The 15247-nt window shown below is 41.1% G+C and overlaps 2 protein-coding genes across 6 annotated transcripts in view; one reads left to right on the top strand and one right to left on the bottom strand.

Moving 5' to 3' along the window:
• The window catches only part of LOC309878728 (RCC1 and BTB domain-containing protein 2), a 33742-nt gene extending 20698 nt beyond the window's left edge, over positions 1–13044 (top strand). For all 4 annotated transcript variants that reach the window (XM_082761605.1, XM_082761604.1, XM_082761606.1 and 1 more), the window contains 5 exons: positions 1345–1535; positions 3858–3984; positions 4496–4632; positions 5057–5187; positions 8719–13044. In XM_082761605.1, coding sequence (XP_082617731.1) covers positions 1345–1535; positions 3858–3984; positions 4496–4632; positions 5057–5187; positions 8719–8859 — 727 coding nt within the window. In that variant the 3' untranslated portion in view covers positions 8860–13044. The remainder of the gene's footprint in view (positions 1–1344; positions 1536–3857; positions 3985–4495; positions 4633–5056; positions 5188–8718) is intronic.
• Positions 13045–13196: 152 nt separating this feature from the next.
• The window catches only part of RB1 (RB transcriptional corepressor 1), a 79951-nt gene continuing 77900 nt past the window's right edge, over positions 13197–15247 (bottom strand). For both annotated transcript variants that reach the window (XM_082761585.1, XM_082761584.1), the window contains 2 exons: positions 15074–15143; positions 13197–13460 (listed from right to left, as the gene is read on the bottom strand). In XM_082761585.1, the coding sequence (XP_082617711.1) occupies positions 13313–13460; positions 15074–15143 (218 nt within the window). In that variant the 3' untranslated portion in view covers positions 13197–13312. The remainder of the gene's footprint in view (positions 13461–15073; positions 15144–15247) is intronic.

Genomic DNA, 15247 nt, shown 5'->3' on the forward strand with positions numbered 1-15247 from the left:
AGAAAGAGCTGTGTTCTTTCTCGGTATCGTTGCCTGAAAATTAACCTTAGATTTTTACAAATTGAATACTTCACTGTAGTCCTTGATGGGTAGCGGTGCAGTTATTTCTAGTGCTAATTCAGAGCCGTGTATTTGTGTGGGCTGAGAGATGAATCTATTCAGTACTGCTGAGTGGTGATTGTGGTCTCCTGTTGTGAATAATAAGAAAATCATCACATCTCCTCCTCCATGTGCCTGTGTCTGTTACTGCAAGGAAGATGGAACTCCTCCCTGGTGCTGAGACACGGCCTGCTTTTGAACATTGCTATTTCTTTGCATTTGTGTTAAAAAGTAACTTGATTTTTTTTTCCAGACACTTTGGTTGCAGTTGAAATCTTAGCACATTTTAATACTGTGCATTGCCTTTTCCCCTTTTGTTGGCCAGAATGTGCATTCCTGGTGTCAGTGAGAGTATTACCTCACTAAAGCCTGCAAGATTTGTACATGCAGCTTTAAACAAGTTGTTTCCCAGCTATTTTCCCCAGGCAGCTGGGAAAACAAGTAAATAAGCTGTAGTTCAAGCTGCAAAACAGCAGATTGTGTAATGCTGTACACAGTGGGAGTGAGGAAATCCTAAATCAACTTTAGGATCACTGAGATAGCCTACCATAACTAGAACATGTTTAGAAACAGCTTTTAGTGCGCTGTTTGGTTTGAATTTGTCATTTTCAGAATGAAAGTCTGTTATGTGTGAGTAATAATAATCGTATGAGTAATGACACTACAGTATTTTAATTAAAAGAAATCTGTTTAGATTGTCAGCTTATGACCATTACCTATAAACAAGCAGAAAAGATTTGCAAGATTTGCTCTCATTAACTTTCTGTGATGACTCAAAGTACAAAAATCTTACCTAGACCTACCTTTTTTTTTTTTTTTTTTCCTTATTGGCAACACCTCATTTTCTCCTTCATCTTCTCCAGTACCTCATCTCCACAGCTTAATGCAGCAGCTCACCCCACTGTGCAGCACCACCGAAGGCACGCAGAGACTGGGAACTCCTCGTGGCTTTGTTTGAGGGAGCAGAGTGCGTGCTGCAGCCTGGTGCTCTGCCGCAACACCAGCTCCTTACACCCACGAGGCATTTTCACCAGGAAACTTTGAGTGCACACTATTCGAAGGAACATTGAGGGCTGTTTTAATTTTGCCACCTATGTTAGGAAAACGTTCTTGCAACCTGAAGTGCATGTGTGCTTGCAGAGAGGGTTTGCGCCAGGGCCGTGCAGGAGGTGGGGAGCTTTTTCACTGCGTTTTCTTCTTGTGACAGTGACTTTGCTTTTGTTCTTTTTCTGCCTGTGAATTCAGAGTTATAGAGATCGCAGCCTGCCACTCTGCTCACACTTCGGCTGCCAAGACCCAGAGCGGCCAGGTGTACATGTGGGGCCAGTGCCGCGGCCAGTCTGTGGTCCTTCCCCACCTCACTCACTTTGCCTGCACTGACGATGTGTTTGCTTGCTTTGCTACCCCTGCCGTTATGTGGCGTCTCCTGTCAGTAGGTGAGCTTCAATATTTTTGTTTCAACGTTTTCTAAATAAAATCTTTCCTCCACAAAACAGGCTTGCACGTATTTGAAGCTTAAGCTTAGTTTATTGCAAAAAAAATATACTGGGAATTACAAATTGATGGAATTATAAAAATGGGTAGTGCTAAATGATTGTCCGTTTTATCAATATGATTTATTTCTATGGGAAATGCAATGTTTTTGTGTATTTTGTGTGCATTTGTTGTTGGGATGGCAGTCTGAATAGCTGGTACATGCTGTATTTCTTGTGCAACTATTCAATGTTACTGTGCAATGGCCATGGGTGGAGAAGCTGAGTTTGAATTTGAAGAAATGAGGGAGCGATGCAGAGTCATTAGGAGCCATGAAACTTTCTTTGATGCCTTTTAAGTAGACCACTAAGAAGGGGGGAGTCAAATTTGCACATTCAGAATTGGTCCCAGGCACTTAGAAACCCAGGCACATCACAAGTGATCATGACCTGAGCTTCTGAAGAGGCAAGTTACTGGATCTCAGATATTTGATTAACTTGAAGATCACAGAATCATAGAATGGACCTTCGTCTTGGAAAGGACCTTAAAGCCCACCCAGTTCCACCTCCCTGCCATAGGCAGGGACACCTCCCACCAGCCCAGGTTGCTCAAAGCCCCATCCAGCCTGGCCTTGAGCACCTCCAGGGATGGGGCAGCCACAGCTTCTCTGGGCAGCCTGTGCCAGGGCCTCACCACCCTCTGAGGGAAGAATTTCTTCATGAAAATTCCTAAAGTTCATTCTTCAGCTACAAATTCAATTCCATATCAGTTGCTAATCACTGACCTAATCCAAGGTGAGACTCTTGGGGTTGTCTGTAGATGTCATCTGGGAGCTTGAGCGAAAAGCTAGAGCACAGCAACTTGTTCATTTGTAATTTGAACTGTGGGGAGTGCATCCTGCATCTGTCCCACTTCTGGGCTGTCCTGGCAATTGCTTTTATGTTGCCGTGTGCTTTTGTCTGACAATTGCTGAACACACTTTGCTCCCCTGGTCCATTCTGAATGCTGGGCTGAGGAAACGTTGATACTAGCAGTCACGTTTCATCTTTGAGAGACTAGGGGATTCAGTGGAGAATCCTGCCCTGAGGAGATGTCTTCCCCCAAATTCATGTTTTGGGGCATAGTCCAAAGACCCCCCCTTGCTCTAAGTTGAAGCAGTTGGGCTTGGGTGGCTTGATCAGAACTGTAATAAATATGCTCAATTCCTGTGGATATTATAAATATTCTTAGTATTGGTCTAATGCTAATTAGATGTAAATCGTGTTACTGCACTAAAATCCCAGGTAACGAGGCGGCTGATTCATGTAAACACGTTTGTCAGTTTTAAGCTCTAAATAAAAGGATCTCTGGTGCATTTAGATTTGAAAATTGGCTTCACCTCTGCACACTGCAGAATCCTTCAAACTGTTACCGCAGAGCTTCAGCTTTGCCTTGGTTATTAAAATCCCTGTACTTGGTAGCAGAGGTCTGAAACCACGCCATACAAAAGAAGTAACAGTAGTTTTGCAGTACGGTAATTTCAGAAGGATTTTTACTGCAATTTCCTTGCTTTTTTTCCCCTCATCCTTTCATCTGTAATCCAAAGCACTTTTGTAATCATTGTCCTTTCTGTGGAGACAGTTTTCAAGGCTGCCTGTTAACTTTATAATGCAAGTGTCATATGCACAGTGGGATGTACATACATATGAGGCACACAGGAATCTAGAGACAGGGATACAAAGAATTTTTTCTAATACCACAACTCAAGGAAGAACACTCTGAATAGGCTGGTAACTGCTGGTATTTACCTTTAAGGGTATTGTACTGGACAGTTTCATATCTAATGGTCCTCTTTTGCTTTAAGATAATGTCTCCTCATGTGACTATTTCAGATAATCTTACTCTGAGCTTTATTGATTTTTGGGGCATCTTATAATAAGCAACACCCTTTATCTGGAATAATTTAGCCAGTAACAACTGATAGCATTTGCTATCAGACACAGTGTTAAACTTCTAAGACTATTAAATTATTTTTTTCTGGCCTTGTACAGATGAGGTAGAAGAGTGGGACGTGCTTTTTGTGTCTGAAGCATATTTGTTTGGAACAGGAAACCAGTAAGGACTGAAAGCTGCCCCTTATTTGCTTTCCTAGATGTTTATATTGAGCATGTTTTTATGTTTGGTTAGTTTTTAATAGCCTCACAGAAAAGTTCTATTAAGAACGTTAATTGCTGACAGATCCACAGGATGTTATCATGAGTGATATCAGTATTACCACTCACTATCAATTACCCTTTTTATCCTAGAGCCTGACGACCATCTAACAGTAGCCCAGTCACTGAAGAAGGAATTTGACAACCCTGAAACTGCAGACCTGAAGTTTCTAGTGGATGGAAAATACATCCATGTCCATAAAGTTCTTCTCAAAATTAGGTAAGGCACAAACTGTATACTTTACCACAAACTAAACCATATAGTTACGTCCACTGTGCTGAGTAATGACTGCTTGAAAATCTTGACTTTGTACAAACTCCCTTTTGCTTTAAAAGAAAAGCATATTCTGATGTGTAACATTTGGAAATGAAGTGGCATATGGGATGAAAGAGTCATATCTAAAGTACTGACAACTTCTTTTCCCTCCTCACTAGATCATGTTGCAGAAGGCAGGTTGAAATGTGAGAATTGTCTAACATAATTTAAACTTTATCTGTTACAAGCCAGGTAATCAAATTAATAGTTCATATACAACTTGAAGAAAAGGACTTCAGAAATACATGGAACATCCCTAAAGATATTATAAATAGAAAGGGAGCCTGCTATAAAATATAGCTAAAGCTTATGGTCGTGTACTTGGTCTGTTTTTGACTGCTTTTTGTTTGTTTGTTTGTTTACCAACATTTTACTGCCGTTCATCTTTCATGCTTAACTCTTTCTTGTTTCGTAGGTGTGAACATTTTCGATCCATACTGAATAATGATGATGAAATTATAGAAATGAGTGAATTTTCTTATCCCGTTTACCGAGCCTTCCTGGAATACCTGTATACAGACAGTATTAGGCTCCCTCCTGAAGATGCAATAGGTATTGGCCGTAAATGGAACTCAGGGTTACTGTTTCTGAGAAGTTAATTTGTGCCTCCTAACAGGATGAGGAAAGCAGGGCTTGTTAATTTTTGTTTTTCTAGCATTTCCATCTTCTGTTAGGCAAGTGACAGGAAGAAGCAGCTGGAGACATGCCCAAGGAGAATGAGTGGGGGGAAGGAATAAGATCCAAAGCTAACATTCAGAAAGAACTCATTGCTTCAGATCTGAAAAACTGCTTTGTTCTTACAAGTGTCCCTTTTAGATATGTCATTCAAAGACCTTTAAAAAGGCACATGATCACCAGGGGGGAAAACAGAATAAGTCTGATCAATTGAGCTTAAAACTATAAAGTAATTGATTAATTTGAGTAGAAATGTATATTTTTTGCACCACGATAGCTGAAGATGTATGACTTTTCACAGGACTGCTAGATTTGGCAACACTCTATAGAGAAAACCGATTGAAAAAGCTTTGCCAGCAAACAATCAAACAAGGCATTTGTGAAGAGAACGCGATTGCTCTTCTGTCTGCCGCTGTCAAGTATGAAGCTCAGGTAGGGGGAACTTCTCTTCAGGCAAACAGTTCCTTTCTCAGAAATGAAACTGTTACAATATAAACCTAACTGCATTTAATGTATGAGTCACGTTTACTTGCAATTGCCCTTTCTGACTTCCCAGACGTGTTTTGCTTTATTTAACCTATAAAAACTGCAGCTGCCAGCGATACCTTCCTGACCTGTTGGCTTACAGCCGTGAGTCAGGATCCTTAACCTGCTTGCTGCCTGCTCGTGCAGCACTGCGTGGCGAGCACATTTTTCACTTCTCCACCTTTGCGTTCTCCACCTGCTCGTTTTGTCTGTTTGTAGCTGGTACAGTCATCCTGGCACCACCCTGTACAAACAGTGGGAGAATTTACCTGTGAAGTCCTTCCCTGTTTATGCTTGTGCTTGTATCAAAAATCCATTTTTCACTGCGTTACTTACAGAGAATTGTGCTGTCATGCCACAAATTACCCACTGTTAACTCCTCTCTCCGTATCCTGTCCTCTGGTCTGCCCTTGGCTCTGGAATGTTTCACTGGCACTCAACCTGTCATCAGCAGTACTGCCAGCACTTTATTTCCAAACAGACAAATATTTTGAAAGATGTTTTGCTTTTCTCAGCTTCTTAATGCTATGCTGACCGTGGGAATGATGATGTGGTGGGTTTTGTTACTCAAGAAATCCACGTGTCTATTTCAGACTTAAAGCAATTGTTAATACCTGAGCAGTTTAGTTGGCTATGGAGAAGTCCTGATCTTTCTGTTCAAGGTTTCTTTTGCTGTACAACAATAAACTAAGATAGCCAAACAGAGAATTTGACCTTTCAGAAGAGCCAAAATACATAGTTGGTAACGTTATTTTTTTAATTATACATTTTCCTTTTGCTTTTACCTGGTTGTGAGATGCAGATGCTTAAAATAAGATGCGTTGATAGATGGTTCCAGGCATAGGAAGCAAGTAGAGAGAAGGAACTGAAACAAAAACTGAGTTAGAAATGTTGCAGTAACCTGTGCTGTATGGCATTAGTAAATGAGATAAATCCATGTTGGGCTTGCAAAGAGGAGGCTGGAAGTTTACAGTGAGTTTTGTAAACGAAGAAGGAATAACATCAGGTCAGTAGATGATGAGATTAACAGCTGCTGGTAGAGAGATGAAGTCAGACTTAACCAAAGCATCAAGACTAATAATCAGTACTGGAAGGCATGAACAACTGAGGCAAAAAGAGAGGAATTGTAGTTTCGACGTGTTGTGGAGGTAGAAGCCCCGAGTAATGGGAGAAGCTGGAGAGGAGAGGAGGACCGAGTGATTTCATTCTCCTAAGAGCAGAAATTTTCAGTACAAGTTTATTCTGGAGTTTCTCTTCCTAGAAACTTCTCACCAGTTTGGAACATCTCAAAAATCGAAGTAGCTGTAGTTGACCTGTGTCAGGTGGAGTAATTGCAAATGTATTTAGGTGTACTGGGAAGTAATGAAACTAGCCTGGACAAAGTAGTAGAGATTTGTCAGAAAAACAATAAATGACATTGGCTAGATGACTATCTATATGCTATCCTCCTCTTCCTCCTGTGATTCAGTGTTTTATTCTGCATACTGAATTGTTTTAAAACGTGTGTGATATTTTAACACAGTCATCAGCCAGCGAATTGGTTTACCCGCCCCTCGCGCAGCAGGTACAGGAGTAGGTGGCTGTCCTCCTCCCTACATCCACGTCTCAGAAAGGGATAGAGGAGAACTGCTTTAGAAAAGTGCTGTAAAGACTTCTTTGTAGGGGATAACCTCTGTCTAGGGCGTTGTGAAGTAAGTCAGGGGACTTATATAGTCAACATGGGTTTGAGAACCGTCTGCAGTGTGTTGGCACTTCAGTCACAAACCGTCCAAAGGATTATGGAAAAGGGCGTGATAGCTTGGACGTTTGGAAAGGGAGAATTAGTCCTTTTTGTGGGCTTGGGGTTTTTGATTTTGGGTGTGGTTGTTTTTTTTGGTCATCAATGTGAACACTGCAAGTGACAGATTACAGTGCTGTGCTTATCTGCCGTCAGCAAGAACATCAACTGAAGGCTTGCTTGGCTATTGTACGCGTCTGGTAGGATCAAAAATTCTTGATAAAATTTTATTCTATCCTCAGGAAGTACAAAGGTCATCTGCTACAAAATATTTTAGGTTTATTTCTAATGCACAATGTGGAAAATTTTAGGTTGATCATCTTCAATATAACAGAATTAGTTAGAAAGATAGCATTTCTTGAAATGGAGAAATTAGTCACTAGAATTCTCTGGTATCATGGTCATCTTCTTCAATCAGTACCAGAAATGCAGCTGCTGTTCACTTTATTTTAATGTGGAAGTTTGCACACTGACTGTAAAGCAACATCTAATTACCCAGATAATGGCAGCAGCACTCCAGAGGTGTACTGAAATCGGAGCTGTTGGTGACTTTGGTCTTCGTTCTACACTTTTTCTTCTTTTCTCACCCCTTTTCTTGCTGTGTCCTCTGTCAAAGCTTTAGTTACGTCTTGGAAAAGGCACAGACTTGAAGTCTCAGTCTAAGAAAAAGGTTTCCAAGGGAAATGTACCAGTGTTCTGCTGCATTTCTTTGTACAGGCTGCAAAGTTTGTGTAGATTACTTAGAATAAAATTGGCGTGGATTAAAAGCCCTCTTTTTGCTCTTAACTTCCACGAGTTTATAGCTCATGGATTATACCACCATTTAGGCTTGCCTTGCAGCTGTTCCCAGCTGTGCTTGCTGCAGAAGGTGATTCACTTTCCTTCAGCAGCAAGTTGTTACCAGCTGAGGTTTCCTCAGGTAACCAACTGACCCAGTGGGTGGAGAGAAGGATTGCCACTGTTGTGAGCAGTCTGAGTGGACAACATTTGCTGAGTAAAACCACAGTCATATGGCTTAATGGCTCGTACCCATCTTGTCCTGAATATCTGAACGTCTTTCTACAGCAGGACCATGGTAAGACAGAACATTTCTGCTGTCTGGGAATCCCAGTACCTGGAGAGGGACATAAAACTCCAAGGCTGACCACAAAAGACACACAGATCCTAATATATAGTTGTGTTCAGTGAGCAACAGCTAGCTAGGAATCTCAATTCCTAAATGCTTTCTCTATCTATCATTTTTTTGCTTTTATTTTCAAAAAGACTAGGGTGTCTGGTTTTCACAGGACCACCACTGAATTCAGTGCAGGAAGGAGTCATTGATGCTCTAGTAGGTGTATGCAGGGAAAGCTGATGGTGTCAGTTACTAATAACCTTTTCTAATGAGCTCAGTAAATATGATGGAGTCCAAGAGTCAATTTAGGTGGCTGCTCTTGATTTTTGTGTTTATTTTTTTCAGAGGGGGCTCGTTGAATAGTTTATATTGACAAATTGCATCCTATCATTTATGACCTAATGAAGCTGATCAACAAAAGAGACTGGTAATGTGAGAAACCTGGTACATTGTCTGCTAATTAAATGATAGATTTGAAACAGGAAAATAATGATGATAATGTTGCTGTTGGTCATTCAAATTACAAATGAACTCAATCTGTTCCTAGGACTTGGAAGAATTTTGCTTCAGATTTTGCATAAATCATTTGACTGTTGTTACACAAACGCAAGGCTTTGCAGAAATGGACCATGATCTCCTGAAGAACTTCATTAGCAAAGCAAGCAGAGTGGGAGCATTCCGAAACTGAGACCCGAGCACCACCAAGCTGAAGAGCACATCCTCTTCCCTCCTGGAAACACTTCTCCTTGAAGAGCTTACCCATGGTCAGAACGTGCAGAGGTGTGGAAACAAAGACTTGGTATCCACCAGCTTTGGAAGTGTCTCCAAGTCTGCTAACGTACAGCTTTTGGGAAGATGCCTTCCAGCAGAGATGTATGGGAAGAGTTCACTGGCAACAGCCAGAATTTGACAGCAAAATCTAATACAGTAACTTCCTTTGCCCACGTAAGCAAACTAAGCTGTCATTATCTCGCCTATTTTGATTATTTGCCTTTTGTTTTTTGTATCTGGATTTTAAGGGGCAGTGACATGTTTGCTGCTAAAACTTCTCTAGTGTACTTCTGTCATCAAACTAAGTTATTATGCCATAGTGGGCTTCTTTGTGCCTGGTTTATCATCCAGTGAAGATAGAAACTTGTTTTTCCAAATACGTGGCAAAGTAACATCCATTTTGTTGAGCGGAGAGGCTTTAGATTGGCAGGAGCTTTTGTCTCACTACATGTTCATTTAGAGTTGTAAATACTTAAACCATGAAGAGCTTCAGCTGGGTGTCACAGGATATAGTTCCTGGCAGTTATGCCCATTGTTCTAGACAATGACAAAACCCTTCCTCTCCTTTACACCAAGCACGTTCCCTGGCAGCCTAGTGGGGCAGTAAACATTCAATAGTATCAGTCTGGACACAAATTACTGATTTCGGAGTGTTTCTGAGCACTCTGAAAAACATCTGCTTGCTCGTTACTAAGAACAAGAAACCCGAATGAAATCTCCAGGAAAGGGAAGTTCCACTTGAGGTTTGTTTGTTTATTCTTGTCTTAGTGCCTGTCTCCAGACAGATCATTTTTACGAAAAGTGGAGAAAGAAAGAAGATAATTTTAAAATGAAAAAAAAATCGGTCTTAAGATAAAATCATGGAAGTGAGACTCAGGCTATTTGCTGTCTGGGACACTTTGTTCAAATACATTGTCGTAGGTTCTCCACTGGTCCCTCGGGGTGACGACGCCACTGCATTACATGGTGTTTTAGGTGAGAGGAGTTGCCCTCTGGATGCACCTCTCGTATCACTGACCTGTGAGGGTGATGGGATGGCTCACGTGGAGCAGGTACCTGATTCCTCGCTGCCTACAGTGAGCAAAAATGAAATCCCGCTTCATGTTACGCAGAGCAGGGCTGCCCCTTTACAGAAGATGCTGAGCTCATGAAGCAGTTACAATTGTTTAACAGGCAACTGTAAATTAACTCTGAGAAATTATTTCTCTTAAAAGACCGCATGAAGTGGCTTTAAGGGCATTCTGTGGCATCCTACAAATGCAGCAGGCCAGAAGCTGGCTGTCTAGGCTCAGTGCACTGATAGATGTTGTGCAACCTTCACTCAGACCTTGCTCTCACACAGAATCCCTTGCTGACTTACTCTTATCCTCACGTGTGGTTTCCAAGAACCACATTTAATTCCCTTAAGTGATCTCAGCTTCATTTCATCATTTCTGCGGTCCTTGACCATGTCAGGTTATTTCTCAAGCAATTGTATTCCTTGAGGAGGAGGAAGAGGAGAAGCAAGTCTGGAGAGAAGACGAGGCAGAGGAGCGAGTAGTTCCCCTTTTCACATCAGGCTCTGGGGATGTGATTGGATGGGTGAGGCGTGCAGTCAGCAAAATTTACATAGGAAGAGGGCTGTAAGCAAATTAATTTGGAAAACTGCTCTGGTTAACAAACAAAAATCACTTCTGTTTTCAAACCATCACTAGAAAGATACTGGATTATCTACAGCTACCACGCTTTTTTCCCCCATCCCTTGATCATACAGCTTTGTCCAGCAGCGTAACTGCATCCTTCAGCAGCTCTGTCACTATTTTATATTCAAACAGAACTGGGCAAAACTTTGCAGTACATAATGCAGTTTCATCAAAACCACAACTTCCCTCTGGGGGGGGCGAGATCTGTTTCGATAATTGTGTGTTGAAGGGCACTTGATGCAGGCACACAGATAAAACAGCATTCAGATCGGGGCACAAGTTTACTGCAAACCTCGTGGGTTTTGGTTAAAACATCTTTGCCCAGCATTAATGCTACCAAGAGCACAGATACAAGGCAATGCCACATGAGCTGAGGCTGGGGAATTCCAAGCATTTTGGCTGAGTCAGGAATGGACGGGGTGAAGCCTTTGTCCCCCCTCACCCCAGGGCCCGAGACCCGCCTGGGTAGTTACGAAATGATGAGTTCAAAAAATGTATGATAAAAGTCTCTCCAAATAGTCCCGTTGTTTTACTTCATGAGCCCAAACTGGCAAAATGAACTCTCCATTTTATTTATTTATTATTCAACACCTGATCAAAGCCATTCTCTGCTCAATGAAGAGCCTGGCTCCCCGGGGATCCCACTCCCCAGAGTTAGCACCACCACTCCTCCCCTGTGCTGGCTCAGGCTCATAACGCAGTGGTTCAACATCCTGAGAGCCCCAGACAGAAACTACTGCAGTCAAAATGGTGTTTTCTCACTGATGCATTTTTTTGGCTTAATAGGACCAATCGTGCCTTTGGTTGTTCTCGTGCATTGTGATTTTTTATCCCAATTCATTTTCCTCCTGCTCATCATTTCCCACCTCCCGTACACGTTAAAGCTTAGCTGTAGTTTCAGAACAGCTGCCAAAGCCTGTAATTTTGAGAGGAAGCATCTCCGGACTGAGAGAAGGTGATCCTAAAGATCTCCTATGTCCATGGTGGCTTTTATTCAGGCAGTGTGTATCATTTGACCTGGATGTGACAGTACTTTATTCATAGAGACGTTTATTTATTTATTTGTTAACCATCATTTGCATGCACTTTCCTTGGCACTTACAGGTCAGTGTTTAAAGAAACAAACTGGCTGAAGTGGTTAAATTTGGACGCTTGTGCATAAACGTGCTTGAAACCCAATCACAGGATGCTTTAGAAGAAATTAAGGATGCATTTTACCATTGTACGATTGTCTGCAAAAAGACATACATTGTGGATCTCGGAGGTTAAGTACTTAATAAAGGGGTGGGTCTAGTTCTTTTTTTTGGGACACCACAAACAAAAAAAGGTATTTGTTATGTGAAAATGTGGTCCTGCATAAAACGTGCCTGGGGTTGAAACTAAGAGAGATCTTCAACTGCTCAGAAAGGGAAACGCAGGTGGATCACTTTCTGAATCAAGTGGAATTGGGAAGAGAAGATAGGACAGGAATAGGATCGCTTAAAAGTTACATTACTGAAATTAAAGAGTTAGCACTGCGATGCCATTTAGTAGTTCTGTTATACCTGGTAACTCTGTAAAGTGCTGTTTTTATGTTATCTGAGTAATTTCCATGTGCTTTCCTTGTAAAACAAAGCATTTAATTACTCCGTAGAGACAGGACTTGCTGGGTACCACCTAATGATGTAGAAAGTTCACAGCCTGAACATAAAAACGTTTTGATTACTCGTTTCTTAATAAACTTGCTTGGTTTTAACAGACCATTAATAAAAATGTCATAGTATTTAAAAAGAGCGAGTGGGATTTTTTTCTTTCTTTTCATCAGAAGAGAAGAAAGTCTGACATAACGTTTGCTCAGATTTATAAGCTGAGGTGGCTACATAGTTGATAATGTGGGAAAAGAAGAAATAGAACAAAGATGCTATTTCAGAGGGAGATTAAATTAGAAGACCATTCGTGTTTTTAAGGAAAATAACTGCCACCAGATAAAGCAAGGGTAAGCAGAATGAAAACCGAGCCTGCAAAGCCAGAGGGCTGGAGAATTTGCAGCAGTTTCCACCTTTCAAATTAATGCCCTAGTGATTAAATGATTAATAAAACTGCTTCAGACCACCAAGAATTGCTTCTGAAGCAGATTTTAAAATCTGCTAAGAAGCTGCTAGCTGCAATACGCCTTTCTCTGCATGTGTATCTGCACAAGAAGATGTTTTTAGAGACTGGCGAGTTTGCAAGAGCACTTGTGTGCTCTCGGCATTATGTCATGCGTGTCAGTTCTGTAAATAGCCCCCCAGAGCTCTGACTCACCGGCACCCATCCATTCTGGCAAGGCAAAGACAGGAAGCGTGCACGGCTGAAGTGCCTGCAGCTGGACACCTGGCTGAGGAAGTGATGACAGCTCACGCTCCCGTTCTGACATCCTGGGCTATTTTCAGCAGTTCTGAGAAGAGAATCGGTGGTGAAAAGCAGGGCGGTGCAGTGGTGCAAAAGCTTCTCTGTGCAGACAGGAACTGCTCCAAGGACTGCCTCAGGCACCCCTGCAAGGGCTGTGCCATGCAAAGCCCTCTGCTCGTCTAATAAAATTACCAACTATACGTCTTTGAAAAGCTATTTTATTTATCTTGAAAGGAGAGAAACTGATTAGTTGTATAAAATATTATCATACATTTGATGTAAAGCCTTCAGTCTGTTTGAGCAAAAAAAAATACATTGTCACAGTAAAGAAATAAGAGATCTGTTTGGTACTGGGCTCTGTAATGTTACCCCGGGGGATTCGCCAAAGGAGCACCGAGGAACTTCGACTGCTGTAACAGAGCTGAGGGATAGCGGCCCCAAAGCAACACACGTTCTGCTTGCAAAACTGCAAAAAGTGGAAAAATAAACGTAGGGTACTCTTAACGCTTCTGTACATCTTTCAGGAAGAAAGTTGAAGCCGTATTGAGACTAAAAAAATAACTCCATTTTATTTCAAAATTCAGTGACAAATCAAGGGTGCTGTTTGCACATTTTTAGTAGCTCTAGGGTTAGCTTCTGATCAACACCAGAACTGATCTTTAAAATGTACTACTGTAAGGACTCTAGGTTCAGCTATGCAATTTCTAAATAAGCTACCCAGAGATGTTTTAAGTTATTACTGTGTAAAGAACAGCTTTTCTACTATAACTGTATTAGTTTAAGTAGCTGCAAAGGCTACATTTCATTTAAAAATGGGTAATTTAAAAGTGGGATCTCATTTACTTCTGTAAAAGTATCATTTCATATTTCTTCTTATTTCTACTAGGAAATAAGAGAGGCTTTCCTTAACTGGCTATCTTGCAAACCCTTTATCATTGCAAGAAAAAATCCAGTATCCAAATCAGTAATTTACAAATACATTGTAAAAAACATTTATTTTTTTTTTTGCCTATTAAATTCTGCCTTTTTGGGGTCATGAAATTTGGCTTGGTGCAGATGCTGCCAACGGGAGACACGCTGCACTTTTAGCTAGCAGCCTATCTACTCTTACCTGGAACCCAACTTCTGACACTGCTTTCAGCTGTGGGTAATAGCTTTTGAGCCTGTTTTTCAACTTACTGGGTTTGGCTACAGTTAGATGAAAATCTGAAATCACTCCAAGAAAATCCCACGTCACTGATAACTGAGGTGTACCAGGCGCGACGTAGGCCTGTAGTGCTTTTTGTTTTAATTGAGATTTTCCAAGATATGAAAGAGCAAATCAAGTACTTTGCATCTGGGAAGAAGTCTTGGTTTCTGGGACTCATTTAATGTGAAATTCACATTCAGTAAAATTCAAACTGGACAGATGGGCAGTGCCCTCTGAAGGAGCAGAGCGAGGGCTGGGACAGGAAAAATGCAAAACATTCTGGATCTGAGGTATGGGTTACTGGTTTCAGTAGTACAGCTACATAATGAGTTCACTTTGCTTTCTGGTTCTACTTCTGCAGTGAGATCCTGACCCTGCAAGACTGCTGTGCAGCTTAAGTTAATGGGAATTTGATCTACTAGTTATATACAGAGTCAAATCTTTGCAGTGTCTGGCCCCTAATTTTCAAAATTTGCAAATAATGCTTCGAGTTCCAATAATAAAAAGAAATCTAAGTAACAAAAATTAGTGCACTTCAAAACATTCTAGCTAACATTTCGCCTTTAGACAGAAAAATTCAATCCAAGGAGACTGAACTGGCTTAAATCAGTAATGTCGCAATAGGAAACTAAGACATTTTCCAAGTCTGTTTTTAAAATCCTCAAAAAAATATATATAAATTAAATTCAGTGGCTTACATCGGATACATGCTACATCATAAGGCAAAAGTATCATGAAAAATATTTAAAAAATAAAAAAGTCCAAATGTTTTCAACTAGCAGTTTGGAATAAAAAGCGACTAAAAAAGCAACTCAATTAATGAAGGCTGTAAAACAGAAACAATCTAAGAGGGCCTGCAGCGCAGACCCTGGTCCTGAGAAGAATCTCACTTTTCTTCACTGGCTGAGGTATCGTTTCCATCGTTGAGTTTCTGCTTCTGCATTCTTGTTCGAGTGGATGCTACAAAAGAAGAAAGAATGAAATTGGCTCCTTCCTTCAGAATTATTTTGGATGGGATCATTTATTGTAAAAACTGGTAATGATGCAAGGAATAGAAGCACACT

Source organism: Aythya marila (genome assembly GCF_965140915.1).
Source record: "Aythya marila genome assembly, chromosome: 1".
NCBI lineage: Eukaryota > Metazoa > Chordata > Aves > Anseriformes > Anatidae > Aythya > Aythya marila.